Source organism: Borostomias antarcticus, assembly GCF_949987555.1.
Source record: "Borostomias antarcticus genome assembly, chromosome: 8".
In the NCBI taxonomy this organism is placed as follows: domain Eukaryota; kingdom Metazoa; phylum Chordata; class Actinopteri; order Stomiiformes; family Stomiidae; genus Borostomias; species Borostomias antarcticus.
The window spans coordinates 20,121,162-20,140,129 of NC_140241.1; the positions used below are offsets into that span (position 1 = coordinate 20,121,162).

Genomic DNA, 18,968 nt, shown 5'->3' on the forward strand with positions numbered 1-18,968 from the left:
GCAACAGGTTTAGCCAGGGAATAATAAAACAACGTTGATCAAAGTTGAACTACTGGGTCATTGTCGATGTCGATCTACGTTAGCCAATGCTGCTAGCTAAAGTTTTGTAGAGATTAAAAGTGTTTTCAGGTGCAACAATGAATAGTGTAGATTATTTGTTGAATGTGCGGTTTAGTACATTGAAACTTGAAGAGAAACTGGAAATAAAACGTTTAGGGCCATACGACCAGAAGAATTGGTGCTGCTCCAGGCTGGAGATAAGGTAACCCGTACCTTCAAACAGGAATGGTTTGAGAAAAATAAGTCGCTAACTGCTAGCACCTCGAAAAGTGCGCTGTTCTGTTTCCCTTGTATTCTTTTTGGTGAAAACTCTGTTTGGGCATCGTCTGGATTCAAAGACATTAAACATCTGTCAGAAAGAACCGCGAAGCATGAAAGCTCTGCGTCCCATCTGAACTGTGCCATGAAGCTGGGTTTACTGGGGCAGCTCAACGTCCAGGCACAACTAGATGATGCGTTTCGCCGTTCCATCGCGGAGCACAACAAACAGACCGAGGAGAATCGGTATGTTCTGGGGAGGCTGATCACTTTTATTAAACTCTGTGGGAAGTGTGAAATGGGTTTGCGTGGTCACGAGTCAGCGAACTCACTGAACCCAGGCATTTTTCGGTGCATTTTTGAGACGATGTGTGAGGGGGACTAATGTGGACAGTGCGCCTTCACTCTAGTAGACTATTTGGCTGTGATATACAGTAAGTGGAGTACTAATAGGTTATGCGTAGTGCCCAGGTCTGATGGGTGCACACTTGTCACTTTCAGAACCCTGGACCGGGCATGCGCTCTCTAATTAGCCTACTCTGCGTGTGTTAATGTGTCGTTATCTTTGTGTGTTGTAGCCTCTGCTCTGATGTACCTACCGTAGTCTAATTGGCTTTAGTTCTTGTGATGGTGACATAATATAAAACTGCCCCTCCAGAAATGCCATGCTAAAATCGCCACTGAGTACAAATGACTAAGAAAAACAACACAGTTGGTGGACTTTCTCTTCATATTTTCATTGAAGACAAAGGAATGACAGACACAGCAGACGTCAAAATCACATCTGTATTAGCCATGAGCTTATAATATACATATACAAATACAATTTATTTTATTAAGAGAGCATTTCTCCTGGGTTTCTGAAGGTGAGCGGTACTTGCAGGACGGGGGTATTAACTGCTCTGCATTCGAGCCGGAGTCACGCTGTAGTTCTGTAGGTCACCAGAGCCTCCTTGCTGTCTCTGATATAAAACAGCACGTTTCCTTACTCTTCACTATACAGTCAGATCAATGGAGGTTAAAATGAAGGCACAAGGACACAGGCGAGGAAGCTGTTTGAGACACAGCCCATGTCTACCAACCTTCTCCTATGGCAGGGATGGCTTTCTAACTTTAGACTCTCACTTTCACTGATCTCCTCCACCTCCTCCTCATCTTCCTCCTCATCTCATCTGCTCCACCCTGCTTTTCACAGTTTCTTCCTCATCTTGCCCTTCTTGTGGACGCCGCGTCCGAACCCGGACTTCTTGACGTCGTTGAGGCGCTGCTGGCCCCGCCCCCGGAGTTTCTTCAGGCCGCCGCCCTGCAAGAACTGCTGCTTGTCGCGCGTCTTCCGCTGCTTCAGGATCTGCTCGCGGCTCTTCAGCTCCGAGCGAGCCCGGGGGCCGCCCTTCTGCTGGGGCCCGCCGGGGGGGCCCTGGGACTGGGGCCGCGGGGGGCCGTGGCTGCCTCTGCCGCGCCCTGGCGGGGGGGGGGGCAGAGAGGTGGGGTTAGAGAAGGATACTGTGCTTTGGGGGAGGAGGGGGGGGCGGCCTGGGTCTCAACTGGGTGTGACATTAAAATAAAACATGCGCATTTTGCTCTTATGTAATACAAAAATTACGCGGTTGAGTGAATTCCTACCTCTCCCTCTTCCTCCTCCTCTTCCTCTTCCTCCTCCTTCACCACCAGAGTCTGACCCTCCATCATCCACCTTGTACTTCTTCTTCCACTCCTCATAGCTGACGCACACACACACGGTCAAGGAAACACACCACTAAACAACACTACGCTAAAACAAGCATGGCTCAAAGTTGGCTTAAGGAAAACCAGAGCTGCATCCATAACAACACAGCATAATAAAATGTTTATAGCCGTCTTTCATATGCTCTGTATGATGTTGTGTTATTGTTTACTTTTATCTTGTGTCATTTTAGGATGTCTATTTATAACATCTTGGCCAGGGACCACAGATGAAAATCAGCCTCCTAGCTAAATTTGGTGTGTTTACATTTGTTGTTGATTGATATTCATTGTCCCTTCTCAAATAAACTGAAATGAAATGAGAGTTCAGCCCCGCGTGTCGCGTCAACAAACAGCTGACGGACGTCAGGACCAACGGAAGGTACCGGATAAAGGATACAAGTTCTTCTTGTTTTTTTTGCTGCTGACAATCTGGCCGCTCTCCGTTTTAACTTTCTGCTTCTTGTCCTCCTTCCCCGTCTCCTTGACGAACCGCTTCCTCTTGCGGTCCCTGAAACGGGCGAGAGGAGAGAGGGCGGGCGTGAGACGTGGTAATGTCATCAACACAGAGGTGTTTGTCAGCGAGAGTGAGGCGTGATGGGAAAGGTTCTGCACTTCCATTCACCATTCCATCCACCATTCACACACACCAACGGCGGCAGCTGCCATGCAAGGTGCTAGCCCGCTCATTGGGAGAAATTTGGGGTTCAGTGTCTTTGCCCAAGGACACTTCGACATGTGGTCAGGAGGCGGGATTTGAACCGCCGACCCTGCGGTCGCTGGACGAGCCGCTCTACCACTGAGCACGGCCGCTTGTGTTCTTACCACTTCATCATGTGTTTATGTTGGTTGAGTCGGTCTCCCTCGTCTCCCATCAGGTCCAGCACAGCGCTGGACGCCTGCAGCTCAAACGTGCTGCCTTCTCCTCCTAGACTGAGCCTGGTTACACACACACACACACACACACACACAGACAGCCACACACAGACAGACACACACGAGTTACTACAGCTCAGGTAATCCACACACCTACGCCACGACAACAATACCAAATAGTTACATTCTATCGAGTGATAAATGTAAACAGTTGTTATGTAAACAGTTGTTTGTTTATGCTGACTAGTTCTTCCGCCCCCTACCCTCTCTCAGAGTTGAAGTCTTTGGGTCTGTAGGGGATGTAGTAGTCCTCGTCTTTGCCCGCCTGTTTGCTTTTCTTGCTTTTTGGCCTCTCCGCCTCCCCGTCCTCCTGGGGCTTCCTCCTCTTCCCCCCCACCACCTCGGAAAACACCCCCTGGTGGAGAAAAGATGGAAGTACAACATGAGTGCCTCCCGATTACCACAAACAAAGGACTGAACTTTATGGGTGGAGGCCCAGGTTCGAGCAATGCAACTCTTCTTTATAATGACTCAGACAAAATAATATGCTTTACTCTCAATACTGAGGACTACGGACTAACAATGACAACGGCTGTATTATATATGTAGTACAAGAAGTACTACAACGATCCTTCCTCTTAAAGGACAATGCTAGTTTTTGACAACCTGGACCTTATTTACGACATATAAGACGTTTGACTCACCGAGATCACTTTGGTGTAGTGCAGTTTCTAAAAATCTATTTTCTGCCGCGAAACGGTTGTTTTCATCAATCTGTCTTTATGAATCGCTAGTTGTGCTTACATAGAGCATAGGCCTGTTGTGGTTTTTCACAGCGTGCTGGACGCATGCGTGCTGGAGCAAGTGAGGAAGCTATTTTGTTTCGAAAGACGTTTCTAAAGACCACCGCCATTACATGGATATACTGGCTCGCACTGGATTTTAAATTTCTTCTACATGCCTCCAAACTACACCAAAGTGATCTCGGTGAGTCAAACGTCTTATAATATGTCGTAAATAAGGTCCAGGTTGTCAAAAACGAGCATTGTCCTTTAAGCACCTAATGTATTTTAGATTGCTATTCTTGCACTTTGCCTTCAGCACTAGATTATGCTCTTAGTCACTTGTTTTAGAAAGGAGATGCACTTGTGAGTTCTGGCAAGTAGTAGTACTTTGGCTTTTCCTACGTTAAATGCAATTATTGCTAGTCGCTTTGGATAAAAGCGTCTGCTAAATGACTGTAATGTAATTTAATATATTTGGATACAGTGGATACTACATCCAAACAGCACTAACTCAAGACGGCCATTTTAACCTGTAAGTCCTCCTCGTCGTCCTCGTCCCCTTGGCTGTCCCGGTCCACGGTGACGTGTGTGGACGGCAGGACGAGGACGGGCTGGTGCAGTCTGCTCTCCACCGCCAGCTCCTCCCTCTTCCTGCTGAACCGCTCCACCAGTGGCCGGTCCCGGGAGCGCTTGGCACGCATCACCTCGCTGGCCGGGGTCTTGCTCTTGGAGTTGATCTCAAAGATCGTCTGGGGGGGGGGAGAAAATATCGGATCTAGGGTTGCAAGTTTCAAAGGAATTTCATTAATCGATAACTGTTAACCTTAACGAACAATAGTCGATTAATTGATGAGAACATCCCGCTCTGGACTGCGCTTTGCTCGCTTCATTTTTGTGTCGTCTTCCACTGCGTCGTTGAAATTTCCCAGCATCCCAATTAGCCTTCACTCATGGCGTGGCTCCCTCATGTGCAGTCAGACCTTAAATCATGATTACCTTTCATGCAACTCCCGTTGATAAAGTTCGTTCCCCCCAAAAAAGTTCTGTTCCAAATCTTACTTGAGTAAATTCTTATCAGCAATTAATCGATAGTCGATTAACTATTAACATCCCTAATCGGATCGAATTGTTAGATGGAGTGTCGGCACCCCCGCCCAAAGCCAGTGGAGGATCCAGATACCGTTAACAGCAGGTTTCTATCTGAATACCCAAATAAAGTATATAGCCCAGGTGACCCCCTCACCCAGGCTCAGGGTGGCCTCGGCCCCGAGCCTGGGGAGGAGAGGAGAACACAACACCTAACCCTTGGAAGAAGAAGACCCGAATAAAAGGACCGCGGGGTTTAAACTCACAGATTTGGCCTTGTAGCCTTTGATGGTGTCCACCATTTGAAGACGCTCCAGTTCCATCGACTCCAACCCCGACCCTGAAAAACACCAGAGACATAAACACCAGAGCCATGACACTGAATCCTGAGTCCAACAGGAAGTAAACCATTACCAATCACTTTGGAAAAGAAAAAACTAAGGCAGGTCTTCTGGTACAAAATTAAAAAGCCTTTATTCTTGGGCTAGTTCATGATGAACATATAAAAATGCCTACATGTTTTGGCCAGGAGGCCTTCGTCAGGGCAGATCAAACAATGACAGATAACCAATCACTATCAAGATAAATGTAAGGAATTTCATAAATACAACTACCTATATCATTCTACCTCGGTCACTGAGTGGACCATAAGAAAGAGTGAATGGTCGCAAGTATAATTCCCCCTGTCCTGAAGTTATGAGAAGTTCTTTAAAGTGTTAAGTGGACTAACTGACCTAACATGGGGTGGACGGCCATGCTGGAGAGCTCCGTGTTCTTGACCCGTTTGAAGGACTCTGGCGACGGGCTTGGCCGGGACTTGAGGTACTGCTTGTAGGCGTTGTCAGCGACCCGGCGCAGGTTCTGCAGGTCCAGAGAGTTGCTATGGGCCGCGATCAGCTGGGACTCCTCGTCGTCAAGGATGGACTGGGGGACGCGTCCGAATACTCCGTCCGCGTCTGGAGTGAAGGATCATGGGAAAGTGGAAAAGAAAGAGTTCAGATAGAGAGGTAGAAAGTAGCGGAATGTGTGTGTGTGAGAAAGTCAGATGAACGAGGGAGATGGAGAAGAGTAGAAAACTGAGAATTATTCAATAGTCTGAAGTAGGGATGCACCGATATGGAAATTTTGTCCGATACCGATAACAGATATTAACATTGCTGTCATGGCCGATAACCGATATTTACCGATGTCGATATGTTCTGTATAAAAACAAGTTTCTATGATAATCAAATGTTATACATACTGAAAAACATATGTAATCACCGTCTCTATTTCCAAAACATTCTGAAAAACCGATAGATTTACCACATTGTTTCCTCTCAACAACACACACAACAGCAGCTAGACAGAAGTAATTATCTGCTGTTCACACCGGCCCTGTTTTGCACATCAGACCGATACCGATATATTAAAAAATGACATCGACCAATATGATTGCCGATATATCGTGCATCCCTAGTCTGAAAAGAACGCTTGTGAGAATGTCCACGCGGGTCGCTAAAGGAACGATGACAAAACATCCTCTTTTCGATCCATCCCGTTGCTAGCCTCACATCCCCAGCTCCTGCGGTGCGGTAGCGGCGCGTACCTTGCGGGTGGTCGGCGGTGGCCAGCTGCAGGGGTCTCCCCAGGAACAGATGGAGGTCGTAGACGAAGGGGATCTCGTCCGAACAAACCAGGCTGTAAGCCGCCCCACTGCGCCCGGCGCGCGCCACACGACCTGCGGGGTCGAGAAGGCAGACAAACCCAGTCAACTGTGTAGAGGTCGGCCAGGGACCTCTAAGGACCTATACCCCCTTGTTCAGTAGGCTACAGATACACAAGATAACGAACATGCGTTTTGAGAACATGGTTCTGTTCACGAGCCGATACATCCTTCGATGCTTTTCCTGTTTACGCACCGACTCTGTGCAGGAAGAGCTTGGACTTGGAGGGGAAGTTGTAGTTGATGACGTTGTCCAGCATGGGGATGTCTATACCGCGGGCTGCCACGTCCGTCACCACCAGAACCATGGCCTTGCGGTGGACAAACTTCCCGATGTTGATCTTCCTGGCCGTCTGGTCCAGAGCGCTGTAGATGTAGGCACACTCCACCCCCTCGGACATCAGGAGCTGGGGGATAGGAACAGAGGGACTGGGGGTTAGTCGGCAGTCTCGTTTCAACGCATCGGACTGACAACAAGCACGCATCATCAACTGAATCGGCAAGGAACTGAACGCATGTTCAGAGACAGAGCGAGGGACAGGAAGACAGAGAACTGTCTTCTCAGACATTCTCAGACGTTCTTCAGAAGATAACGGTTGATTCCCGGTCATATACTGTAAATTGGCATGTCCAAATGAAGCATTTGCCAGTAACTACAACAAACAAACAACATTGGAGGAGGAGGAGGTGGTGTGTGTCCCTCAAGAACGAAGAGAGGTCTGAACACTGTTTCAAAAGCTCCCAACGTGATTTCATGAATATTTATTTCGGCCAGCGTGGCCTCCTGCAGGTGCAGCGGAGTTGTGTCCCTCAACAAGGTTATAAGAGTTTTGCTTTTTTCGTTAGTTTTTATTTTTATATTGTTTTAACTTTTTGTTTTCAATTTCAGTTTAGTTTTAATTAGTTTGTTTAGGTTTGCTAGTTGAGTTTTTTTATTTGGAAAATGCTTAGTTTTAGTTTAGTTTTTATTAGTTTCAGTTTTAGTTTTTTTTCTTCTGTGCTAGCCTCGTGAGACCATCCTGATCTTGTAAGCTCACGTTGTTTCACTCCGTGTGAAACAAACCATCTGGCGCACGTCAGGTTACTCCTGCGCAGGGACACAACTAAAGAAAAAAATGGAGGATAGATTTCATATCCACCCAAAATACTAGTTATGTATGAAATGAAAAAGATTAAAATTAAGGACATTTTCTCTATAATTTTTGTTAATTTAGCTAGTTTTGTAAACACAGAATACAGTTTTAGTTAGTTATCGTTTTTTTGTAAAGCCTAGCTTTTATTTTTATTTCAGTTAACCAAAATGTTTTTTCACACCAAGTTTTCGTTTTTTAGTTAGTTTTCGTTCACTATAATAGCCCTGTCCCTCACCTCCTTGAGGTATTCTACGTGGTGCTTGGTGGCGACAAAGACCACGGTCTGCTCCTGAGGCCTCAGCACGTTCCTCAGCAGGTGCAGCAGCAGCGCCGGCTTGTCGTCCATGCGCAGGTGGAAGAACGACAGCTGGACGAGGAGGAGGAGACACACAAACACAGGTCACGGTCAGCAGGTTGAGAACCCTTCCGTCCTTCTTCTGCGCATTCAGGGGACGTCTGTCGTGTGATGCTGCTCATTTCACTACTGGCCCCTTGGTTGGTTTTACCTTCAGCAGTTCGCTCAGCTTGGAGTCCACGTCCAGACGAATCAGCACTGGCTCCGTCAACCCTGAACACGCGCACACACACACACACGCACACGCACGCACACGCACACACACACACAGACTCTGAGAACAACTCACTCTTCCTTGAACATAATCATGAGACTGAGGCATCAAATGAAAACAGGTGCTCTATATAATAATTATAATAATAATACATTGTATTTGTATTGCACTTCACATTTACGAAAATCTCAAAGTGCTACAGATTAAAAAACGTGAAAGTGCTAAGATTAAAAACAACACTGACTGCAAAACTAGGTACAAAACATAAGAATAAAACAATAAGGACAATAAAGTGATCTATCAGTTAAAGCCTCTGGTAGCTTTTAAGGCCTCATTTAAAAGCATCCACAGTCTGTGGGTCTATATGACTGTTGGGTGATCAGTCTGTGGGTCTATATGACCGTTGGGTGATCAGTCTGTGGGTCTATATGACTGTTGGGTGATCAGTCTGTGGGTCTATATGACCGTTGGGTGATCAGTCTGTGGGTCTATATGACTGTTGGGTGATCAGTCTGTGGGTCTATATGACCGTTGGGTGATCAGTCTGTGGGTCTATATGACTGTTGGGTGATCAGTCTGTGGGTCTATATGACCGTTGGGTGATCAGTCTGTGGGTCTATATGACCGTTGGGTGATCAGTCTGTGGGTCTATATGACCGTTGGGTGATCAGGTGTCGGTGTGCTGGGGCTCACCAGCTCTGGCGAACTCTACCAGCAGTTTGGGCAGCGTGGCGGAGAACAGCAGGGTCTGCCTGGTGTCTGGGAGCCTGCGGATGATCTCCTGGAGCTGCTCAGCGAAACCCATCTCAAAAAGCCTGAAGGAGAAGACAGTAGCTGTGTTCGGAATCGCTCCCTATTAACTATATAGTGCACTATATAGGGCGTCAGCCATTTTTTTTGTAGTATCCGAATTCTCCACGGAATTTTCGTTCCCTATATAGTCCACTATTTATTACCCACAATTCACCTTGATTTTCAGGGAACAGTGCATGTACCCTACATGTTCTCCGTTCCCTAGGTAGTTCACTACATGGTGAACCCTATATAGGGAATAGGGAGTGAGGGAACGAGGGAGCGATTCCGAACACAGCTAGTCTCTTTACCGTAGCCGAAACTACAGCAAATCTGTAACGTCCTATGAAACTAGTTAACTACAGGAGTACCGCCATCTTTAAAGAAATGTTGTGTTCCGTGTTGGGAAGGGGGGGGGGTCGTCTTACCTATCAGCCTCGTCAAAGACCACATATTCCACACTTTGTAGCTTCAGGTTCATCTCCAGGACGACATGCATCAGACGACCAGGGGTACCGATGATTCTGGGGGGAGGAGACGGATCTCAGTGATACAGGAGCAAAGCTGCGAAGCTACTTTGTGGTCTGGTATCATGGCCCGGAAAGAAAGAACCATACACATCAGCCGGATGGATGGTCAGACACTGGGCGCTTACATGTCAGGGTTTTCGTGAAGCGCCGCAAACTGATCATCCATTCGGTCTCCACCCAGGATCAGAGCCGTCTTGAGGCCGGTGAATTTCCCCAACTGAAACACGCAGAGGACATTATCACCCTTGCATCACACTGCCAACAAAGCTTCTAAACGTAAAATGCTGTCACCTACGGTATATAAAAAAGGTTAAAACTGTGCAAAACTATGATCAAAGCTGAACAATCATGAGAATTATAAAATTCCTTAAAAAATATAATAAGTAAAATAAAATAAAAAAGAATGATAAAGACAAATGGTGGATGCCTACTGTACATAGTATGAATAGCCACTCTGCACTGACCTCTTTGGTGAACTTCATGGTCTGCAGAGCCAGCTCCCTGGTCGGGGTGAGGATGAGGGCCCTGGCCCCTGTCTGGGCCTGGGGGGCCTTCAGCCTCTCGAACATGGGCACCAGGAACGCGGCTGTCTTCCCACTGCCTGTCCTCGCCATGGCAACCATGTCCTTGCCGTCCAGGATGACCGGGATGGTCTGGCAGGACAAGAGTATGGTTAATATAATAATAATAAATAACAACAACAATAAATAACAATAATAATAATAATAAATAGATAAATACAAATAAAATAAATAATAATAATAATGATAATAAGTCAACCCGAAACCAAGTCTTCATGAACTAAACGGGGGTCAGTTACTGAGGTGTTGACATACCTTTCTCTGGATAGGTGTGGGAACTTTGTAACCTTTCTTCATTACACCTTTGTAGACTGGGTAACTGAGACCTAAAAGCACCAGAGCGAGGACGATTAGCAGAATTACTGATGCTACTTTTCTAGCTGCTTTCATGACCGTTTGTCAAGAGTGTAATGAACGGGTCTGTATTCCACTCGTATTACCCATGGACTGAAAGCCTCCAGACTTCTTCTTCTTCTTGTTCTGAGCCCTGACCAACTCTCTGGTGTCTGGCTCCACGTCTGACAGGCACTCCGAGGGGCCCGGGAAATGAGGCAGTCTCCTCCCAGGCTGAAACAACGAACGTGTCTTTAGTCACGAGAACCAAGGGCATTTATACAAGCCGCCACTCACCATCAATATCTATTACTGTATTAATAGTCATTACTCATATCATATCGAATGTAGGTCTATTATCAAACTAAAAACAAATGCCATTGGCAGTTCAATAGCTTTGTCAAAGTGGCTGCACACAGAGCTATCTTAATAGAATAGAAAATGTATTTTGCCATGTGTAACAAGCACAGGTATATTGGAGTTCTTATCACCGCTTGTCCTTACAGTATCTTATCAGCACTAATCAGTTCGCCATTCCAGTCCTAGATACGCGCTACGCAGCTAGACATTTAAAGTTCTGTAGTCTAGCAGTCTCACTTTGCTCTCACTTTCAGTGACTAGGCTACGTGAATATTCCACAAAACAAATCAATGAATAAGGCACAATCAATGAAATAGTACATGGTCCTTACGGATTCATCGTTCTTAATTTCAGCAGCGAGCTCGAAGTCTCCCCCATCTGAGTCCAGATCAGGATCCCTGTGGCCGGTGTGTCTCTTTTTCTTCGTAAATTTCTTCTTTCTTTGGGCCATTGTGCCAAATATCAGCGCCCTGCAGTTTCTAAACTCTCTACACAACACTTAAAATGTGTTGGAGATGTAAAAACAGAACAAGTTTGTCTTCAAAACTACTAACCCGAGACACTTCAGCACACGATAGCAACACTGTACGCAGACATTTTGAAACACGTGTGGCTAGTACGCTGGCACTGCTTGATGCTAGAATGGATCGTCCGGAGGGAGGAGGGGCGGGAACTCGGCTACACGTCATCAAATCGTTCAAGTGGTAGCGGCTCTGCATTGAGCAGCTACTCGAACCGTTTGGCCGCCAGGAGGCGCGCGGGCAGCGAGCATTGAGCCTGGAGGCTCGTGGGCGAGCAGGAGGTATTGCGATATGCGGAGCGCGCCCACTCAGCGCTGTCCGAGCCTACTCCTGGGCCCAATGTCGTAAATCGGCCTGACTCCTGTGTTCACGTCTGACCCATGGAGGTCTGACCCAGTAGTGCTGTGACTGGTTGGTGTATAGCGGAATCCCCTCCCCTTTCCCTCCGGACGATCCATTCTAGCATCAACCCTGGCTGAATCGATGCGACGGCGCACGATGTGATGTCACACAGTTTTTCTTAGGCTGCGTTCCGAATCGCATACTTACTACCAGTACCTACTACAGCTGCCCTTAGAAAGTACGTACTTTGCAAGCAGTAGGCATCCAATTGGGACATACTACCTTGTCATAACATTGCGCCTTGAAATTAGCCCACATCCGTCGCTGTCCATAACGATGGTTACGTATTGTAACCCTAGTTCTATGAGTGGAGCGGAGCCCCACAGGGCTAGCTCCTATTGGCTAGCGAAACCCAGCTAGCTACATTGACTGAAGAAAAAAACATACACGCACCTGTGTCCAACCAGGTCCGGTGCACCACTGTATAAGCGGGCTACGCCCGCACATCTGCTCCTAACCGAAATTTTCAGCGAGCAGACTGCGGGGTCAGCAAGTCTGTTCCCTGTGGGGCTCCGCTCCACTCATAGAACTAGGGTTACAATACGTAACCATCGTTCTATTTCGTGGAGCTCCGCCCCACAGGGCTAGCTCCTATTGGCATAAGCGGAGCTACACGACCGCACCATACACTCTTGCTGGCCCCAGTAAGGGAAACCAGTCAGGACACAAGCCAGGGCTCCAAGGCGAGACCATACTAACAGTTGATCCGACCCAAGCACTGGCCCCACCCCGCCACACTCAGTCTATCACAGCCGAGGGCAAGGAGAGGTACGTGGGGCGAGAGCTGGACCAAAGCGGTTACTCCGTAACAAGCCCGTCCCAGCCTCACACATAAACAGGAACGGAACGACACTAGACGGGCCCGCTCCTACCTTAGCTGAACCGGTGAGACCTGAGTGAGTCACGTCTGCTTTCCTAGCAGGAAAAGACCCCGCGGCTCAAACCGGTTCTCCAGTAGCGGCGAGACCTGCCATGGTCAATTCTGACTCTTTCACAGAAGACCCGGCGACTCGAGCCGAACACCTACATGAAAAATCCTGTCTAACGCTGGCTCGCACCGGCGGCTGTGTTTAGCACAGATGACGCCACAGAGACAGAGGACATGGATAAAAGGTAATAACGGACAAAAGGAGACGGGGACGACCAAGTCGCCGCCGCACAGATGTCCTCCACTGACACACCATTGAACAGGGCAACTGACGTGGCCACACCCCTTGTGGAGTGTGCCCGAACAGCACCAGGCAGAGGACGACCCGCAGTCACGTAAGACTGGGCGATGCCCTCACAGATCCAATGGGAGAGACGCTGTTTCGACAACGGAGAACCCACCTTCCCTGGGCCGTGGCAAACCAACAACTGGGGGGTGGTGCGGACCGCAGCCGTGCGCTGGACGTAACACGTCAACGCACGCACAGGACACAACAAATGCAGGCGGGCCTCTTCCTCGCTCGCATGAGGCGGAGGATAGAAGGCTCCCAGCTCCAAATCCCGTGCCCTATAGGCGCCCCGGACCACCTTCGGAACGAAAGATGGATCCGTGCGCAACACAGCTTTGCTCCCATCACCCGTGATGAGAAAAACTGTCAACGCCCTCAGATCACTGACCCGCTTGCCCGACGTCAGAGCAAGGAGCAGCGCGGTCTTAATCGATAGCCACTTGAGAGATATCCGCTCCATTGGTTCGAACGGCGCTTTACATAGCGCATCCAGAACCAAGAGCAAATCCCAAGGCGGCGCCGCAGCCTTACGCACAGGGCGAAGACGGCGCGTGCCGGCCAGGAAGCGTTTAACCAGGGGATGCCCGAAAACCGTAGTTTTGGCGAACCCCTCATGGCATGCGGAAATAGCACACGCATACACCTTGATAGTGGATGCTGCCAAACCGCCACCATGATCCATCAGGTGCTGAAGGAATTCCAAAATCGCCTCGACCGAGCATGACTCGGGAGCGAAGTCCCTTTCCTCACACCAACGCGCAAAAGCAGCCCATTTGCCAGAGTAAACCAAGGCAGTGGAAGCCGCGCGCGCGCTCTGAATTGTACAGATCACGGCCGGAGAGAGTCCCCTATCAGACAATCTCCGCCGTTCAAGAGCCAGGCCACCAGCGGCCGTCCCAAGACTGGAGGTGCGCAAATTGAGCCCTCCGCCTGGGACAGAGCGTTCGGCCAATGAGGGATGTGCCACGGTTCTACAGTAGTCATGGCCATCACTTCTGCATACCATCTCGCCCAGTGGCGGTCCGGCGCTATCAGTATCACTGATGCACCCTCTGACCGCACCCTGGCCAACAATGGTAAAATCAGCCCCATCGGCGGGAAAGCATACAGCAGCGCCCCCGGCCAGGGGGCATGCGCGAACGCATCCACGCCCAGCGGAGGCTGGTCCTGCTGTCTCAGAGAGAACCAGAGGGGACACTTCGCGTTCTCTCTCGAAGCAAAGAGATCCACCCCTGCTCTGCCGAACCGGGTCCAGAGCTGAGCCACTATCTGAGGATGTAGGCTCCACTCGTCCGGGTGAGGCCCGCCCCGAGACATCAGGTCCGCCCCGACGTTCAGACGGCCGGCAATGTGCCGCGCTGTCAGTGACCGGAGATTGACATGAGCCCATCGCCACAGCGTTACCGCCAGACGGTGAAGCGCTGGCGAGCGGACTCCCCCTTGTCGGTTGATGTAAGCTACTGTGGTCTGGTTGTCTGACCGCACCAGCACATCGCGCCCCTGTACCAGGTGTACAAAGTGGCGCAATGCCAGTAGCACCGTCTCCAACTCCAGGAGGTTGATGTGGCGCCGTTCTCCGACGGCCCACAAACCACCTACGGCCTGGGACAGACATGTACCACCCCAGCCGCTTAGAGACGCGTCTGTGAAGACAGCGACGTGAGCCGACACCCTGCCTATTGGAACACCGTGCGCTATTACGCGCCGGTCCCTCCAATAGTCGAGGTCTGCTGACAACGACCCCGGCATCCGCACAAGGCGCCGTCTGTGCCTCACAGGGTCCAGACGAAGCCGCGCGAACCATCTCTGCACGCACCTCATGTGAAGAAGGCCCAGTGACACTACCACATGGGCGGCTGCCATGAGACCCAGAAGGCGCATGATCGACAGAACCGCGACCTTTCGAGAAGGACGGCAAACACTGAGACTCTTCTCCAGTGTTTCCCTCCTTGAATCGGATAGCCGTGCTCTCATGGCGCTCGTGTCCAGATTGATACCTAGGTAAACAATCTGACGGGCCGGCCACAGAGCACTCTTCTCCCAGTTGATTGCAAACCCCAGGTCGGTGAGATGCCGCACCACCGTGGCGGTATGCATCAGAGCCAACAAAGGCGACGGAGCCAGTACCAGCAGGTCGTCCAGGTACGCCAGGATCCTGATGCCCTGCCGGCGCAGTGGCCTCAACGCCACCTCCACACAATTGGAGAAGGTTCTGGGGGCGAGCACATATCCAAACGGGAGTCTGGTATATTCGTACGCCACACCCAGGTAGGCGAAACGCAAAAACTTCCGATGCCGATGAGCTATCGGTATGTGGAAGTAAGCGTCCTTGAGGTCTATGCTGGTGCAAAAATCGCCGGGAAGGAATGCCTCCAGCATTTGTCGCACCGTAAGCATATGGAACTTCAGATTCGCCACCGTTTTGTTGAAAAAGGCGGAGGTCCAAAATCGGCCTCACGCCCCCCGTCTTCTTTGGCACGAGGAAGTAGCGGGAATAAAATCCCTCGTCCCTCTGGCCTAACGGGACCACAGTTACCGCTCCCTTCGCCATCAGTTCTGCAATCTCTGCTGACAGAGCGGCAGCCTGAGCGGGACGCGGTATCACTGTCTCCACTACGCCCCTGAAGGGCGGTGGGGGGCAACAAAACTGAATGAGATACCCTTCCCGTAGAACACGCTGCAACCAGCTGTCCAGGAGACATCTCTCCTGCCAGACTGTGAAGCGGTTGGAAAGAGGTTGTGCCGGAGATCGCGGGAACAGATCGAGGAACCTGCCATAGTTCAATTTGGCCCTGACCGCCACCGGACAGCTGAGAAACTCTGCTGTCCTGGCCCAAGGCGGGCCACCCTCGAAAGGGAGATGAAAAATCCCCATTGGAAGTTCCATGTCCCTGAACAGCGCGAGGATGAATGGCATTCCTGTCAAGAAGCACTTCATTCACAAAAAGAGGAAGTGAGCCGACACCGTCCGCATTGCTAACAAGCCGCCGGTGCTCATCCCATTGAGAGAAAACGGCGGAGTGTTGCAATGCGGGAAGCCCCGCCTTCTCATTTGCATGATCTGTCAAGGTGCCGTCTTTCGCAGACCGACTAGACGGGACATGAGAGGCGGGCAGTGTTAAATAGCCAGCCGAGGCAGTAAACACGGAAGTATTCTCACTGACCGGTGAGCGTGAAAACTCTCTACCTGTCGAACACACAGGGAGAGGCTCGAACGCTCGGCCCGAATGAACGAACGCCGTCTGGGGGTCTAGCGCATCTTTTTCGCCGCTAAACCCCGCCAGCGGTCGGTCCCGAGAAAACTCCGAACAGGGCAGTACAGCCATAGCACTTGGCCTGGGCGCACACCTCCCCTCTGTTAAAAACCCAAACGGTCTGTTTAGAACAGGGGCGGCGAGACCTGCCGTGGTCAAATCTGACTTTCTCACAGAGGACCCGGCGGCTCTAGCCGAATATATTACATTCGCTGAACCGGCGAGAGCTGCGCACGTCACGTCTGCTCTCTTTGCAGGAAAAGACTCCGCGGCTCGAGTCGGTTTACCAGCTGCGGCGAGACCTGCCATGGTCAATTCCGACTTTTTCACGGAAGACCCGGTGGCTCTAGCCGAATACATCACATCAGCTGAGCCGGCGAGCCCCGCGTGAGTCACGTCTGCTTTAGCAGGAAAAGACTCCGCGGCTCGAGCCGGTCTTCCAGCTGCGGCGAGACCTGCCGTGGTCAATTCTGACTCTTTCACAGAAGACCCAGCGGCTCTAGCCGAGAACATTACAGTAGTTGAAAAGGGAGGAGATGCGGACTGCACATTACAACCAGCTTGATAACGTTGCATCGTGTTTGTTTTATTGAACAGGGAAACTTGCTCACCGCCGCTCTTAACAGAGCGTGGTGTGGGCACAACACAGTCACGCATCTCCACGCACCGTCAATAGGTGCGCCTCTTCCTACCCCAAGCCGGAGGCGGAGCGGTGGGCGCGCTTGAAGACGCCGGACCGGTCCCGGCACCCTGGGCGGGGTAGGCAGGGGGAGGTCGCGGGGGAGGAGCCGCGTGCGCAGTCCAGGAGCCCGGGCGAGCCGGTCCATGGGCCGTAGCGGGGCGGGACCCCGTGGCAGGTTGTTTAGTCTTGTGTGTCCGCCGGCGCTTGCTCCCAGTCGCGGCAGCATCAGCCGGAGCACGCGGACGTGCCGGCACACTGCGCTCCCCCGGAGCAGCGAGGTGGCGAGCGAGGAGGAGCCGGTCCTGCTCCTGGCTGCGACACTGCTCCAGGATGTTAGACACAGCCGCCCCAAACAACCCCTCCCTACTGACCGGTGAGTTGAGGAGGACACTCTTGCTTTCCTCGCGCAGACGAGTCAGGGAGAGCCATAGGTGGCGCTGCTGCACCACCGACGTGGCCATCACTCCACCCAGACAGGAGGCGGAGATTCTCACAAGCTGAGCAGCGGCTCCGGCGGCTTCGGCCATCTCCGCTCTCCTGTCTTCATCCATAGAGGGGGGGGTTTGCTCCGTAGCTAGCTGGCCGATGTAAATGGCCAGCATAGCAATGGAGGAGGAGGCAGCCACGGCCTGCGCGGCCAGAGAAAAACCTTTGTCGGCCAAGGACAGGGTTGTCTTGTCCTTGACGTCCGGCATGAGAGGCTTCCTGGCCGAGCCCCAGGCGGAGGAACCAGGCACCAGGACCGCTGCAATGTCGGGTTCCAGAGGAGGAGAGCCGATAGCTGCTACGTCAGTCCAGCCGGTTACCCTCGTAGCTCTGCTGAACTGGCGAAGCGGACCTCTGATGGCCAACGGCCGCTCCCATTCAGCCTCGACGAACGCCTCCAGGTCAGGCATAGCCGGCAGGAGACGAGGAGCAGGCTGAGAGGGACGCCCGTAGCAGACGGAGCTCCACAGTGGGAGCCCCGTAGTCGCAGCAACCTCCGGGACGGAGATACCGAGGTGATGCGCGGCTCTCTCCAGCAGCCGGGGCAGGTCGCGATCGAAGGAACCCCGCCCCGGGAAGGAGGCGCCACTAGCCGTAGTGGCTTCCGACGCAGAGAGAACCTCGTCTGCCTCGGAGAGCTCATCCTCATCATCCGTAGGCGCGAGGGAGGTAATCGGGGCCGCCGGTTGTTGCGGGGGCGCGCCGATGTCCTCGCCGACCAGCTGGACCAGACCTTCAGTCTCCAGCGGCGGCGGAGCGAAGAAATGCGCCCGGAGCATCCTCTCCATGGGGTCCAGGAGGGCGCAGATCTCGCAGGCGGGGGACGGAGCCAGACCCGCTCTGGCGTGCTGCGGCCCCAGACAGCGGAAGCAGAGGTGGTGTCCCACGTCGCTGTAGCGGGAGCCGCAGACACAGAAACGATCCGGCGGATCCATCGGCACCGGCAGGGGGTCATCTAGGGACGCCGCCAGTTCCGCTTGGGTCCGCTGAGTAGACATCTTCTTATCTTCTCCAGTAGCAATGCGAGCTGAAAATTTCGAAGGAGCAGATGTGCGGGCGTAGCCCGCTTATACAGTGGTGCACCGGACCTGGTTGGACACAGGTGCGTGTATGTTTTTTTCTTCAGTCAATGTAGCTAGCTGGGTTTCGCTAGCCAATAGGAGCTAGCCCTGTGGGGCGGAGCTCCACGAAATAGAACGCGACATTCGTCTACAGCTGTCAACTCGCGCATGTGACGCACATTACCGCTGCGCAAAGGATTGTGGGTCAGAATAGCCAGAAAAGCCTGCTGGCGTGCATACTGCAAAATACGACCGGATGTAGTAGGTCATCCTGGTACTTTTGCCATACTGCATGTGGCATACTATGTATTGGGACATACTACATTCTGTTTTGGCATACTATATAGTAGGGTAGTAGGCGATTCGGAACGCAGCCTTAGCCTCAGCTGCGTCTCTTGCATCCGGTGTCTCTTGCATTTCCCAATGTTCTTCTGAATCTTATTCTTCCTAGGAAGTCTGACTTCCCATGCATGAAAAATCACCAAACTTTGCACATAGGTCCAGACCATGGAGGTATAATATAACTGGAGACGGCATTGAAAATGGCTGCCTATT

The 18,968-nt window shown here is 51.3% G+C and overlaps 1 protein-coding gene across 1 annotated transcript; it reads right to left on the minus strand.

Annotated features, from left to right (window-relative positions):
* Positions 1 to 1,086: 1,086 nt before the first annotated feature.
* On the minus strand, positions 1,087 to 11,380 carry ddx54 (DEAD (Asp-Glu-Ala-Asp) box polypeptide 54). The gene is made up of 19 exons (XM_084441663.1): positions 11,122 to 11,380; positions 10,538 to 10,664; positions 10,353 to 10,423; positions 9,981 to 10,169; positions 9,642 to 9,733; positions 9,415 to 9,510; positions 8,888 to 9,009; positions 8,132 to 8,193; positions 7,861 to 7,992; positions 6,689 to 6,899; positions 6,376 to 6,507; positions 5,522 to 5,743; positions 5,054 to 5,127; positions 4,232 to 4,450; positions 3,180 to 3,331; positions 2,866 to 2,979; positions 2,441 to 2,551; positions 1,942 to 2,039; positions 1,087 to 1,779 (listed from the first exon to the last, which is right to left on the minus strand). Exons 1-19 carry the CDS (start codon positions 11,239 to 11,241, stop codon positions 1,508 to 1,510), a joined length of 2,616 nt encoding a protein of 871 aa, XP_084297789.1. The 5' UTR covers positions 11,242 to 11,380; the 3' UTR covers positions 1,087 to 1,507.
* Positions 11,381 to 18,968: the final 7,588 nt, after the last annotated feature.

What these genes read in the sequence shown, in the direction of transcription:
- ddx54 (XM_084441663.1), bottom strand. Translation starts at nt 11,241, where the DNA reads ATGGCCCAAAGAAAGAAGAAATTTACGAAGAAAAAGAGACACACCGGC. An exon ending in GTCTTTGACGAGGCTGATAG is followed by an intron (nt 9,010 to 9,414) that starts GTAAGACGACCC and finishes CTTCTCCTTCAG; the next exon opens with GCTTTTTGAGATGGGTTTCG. An exon ending in ACGTAGAATACCTCAAGGAG is followed by an intron (nt 6,900 to 7,860) that starts GTGAGGGACAGG and finishes CCTATCCCCCAG; the next exon opens with CTCCTGATGTCCGAGGGGGT.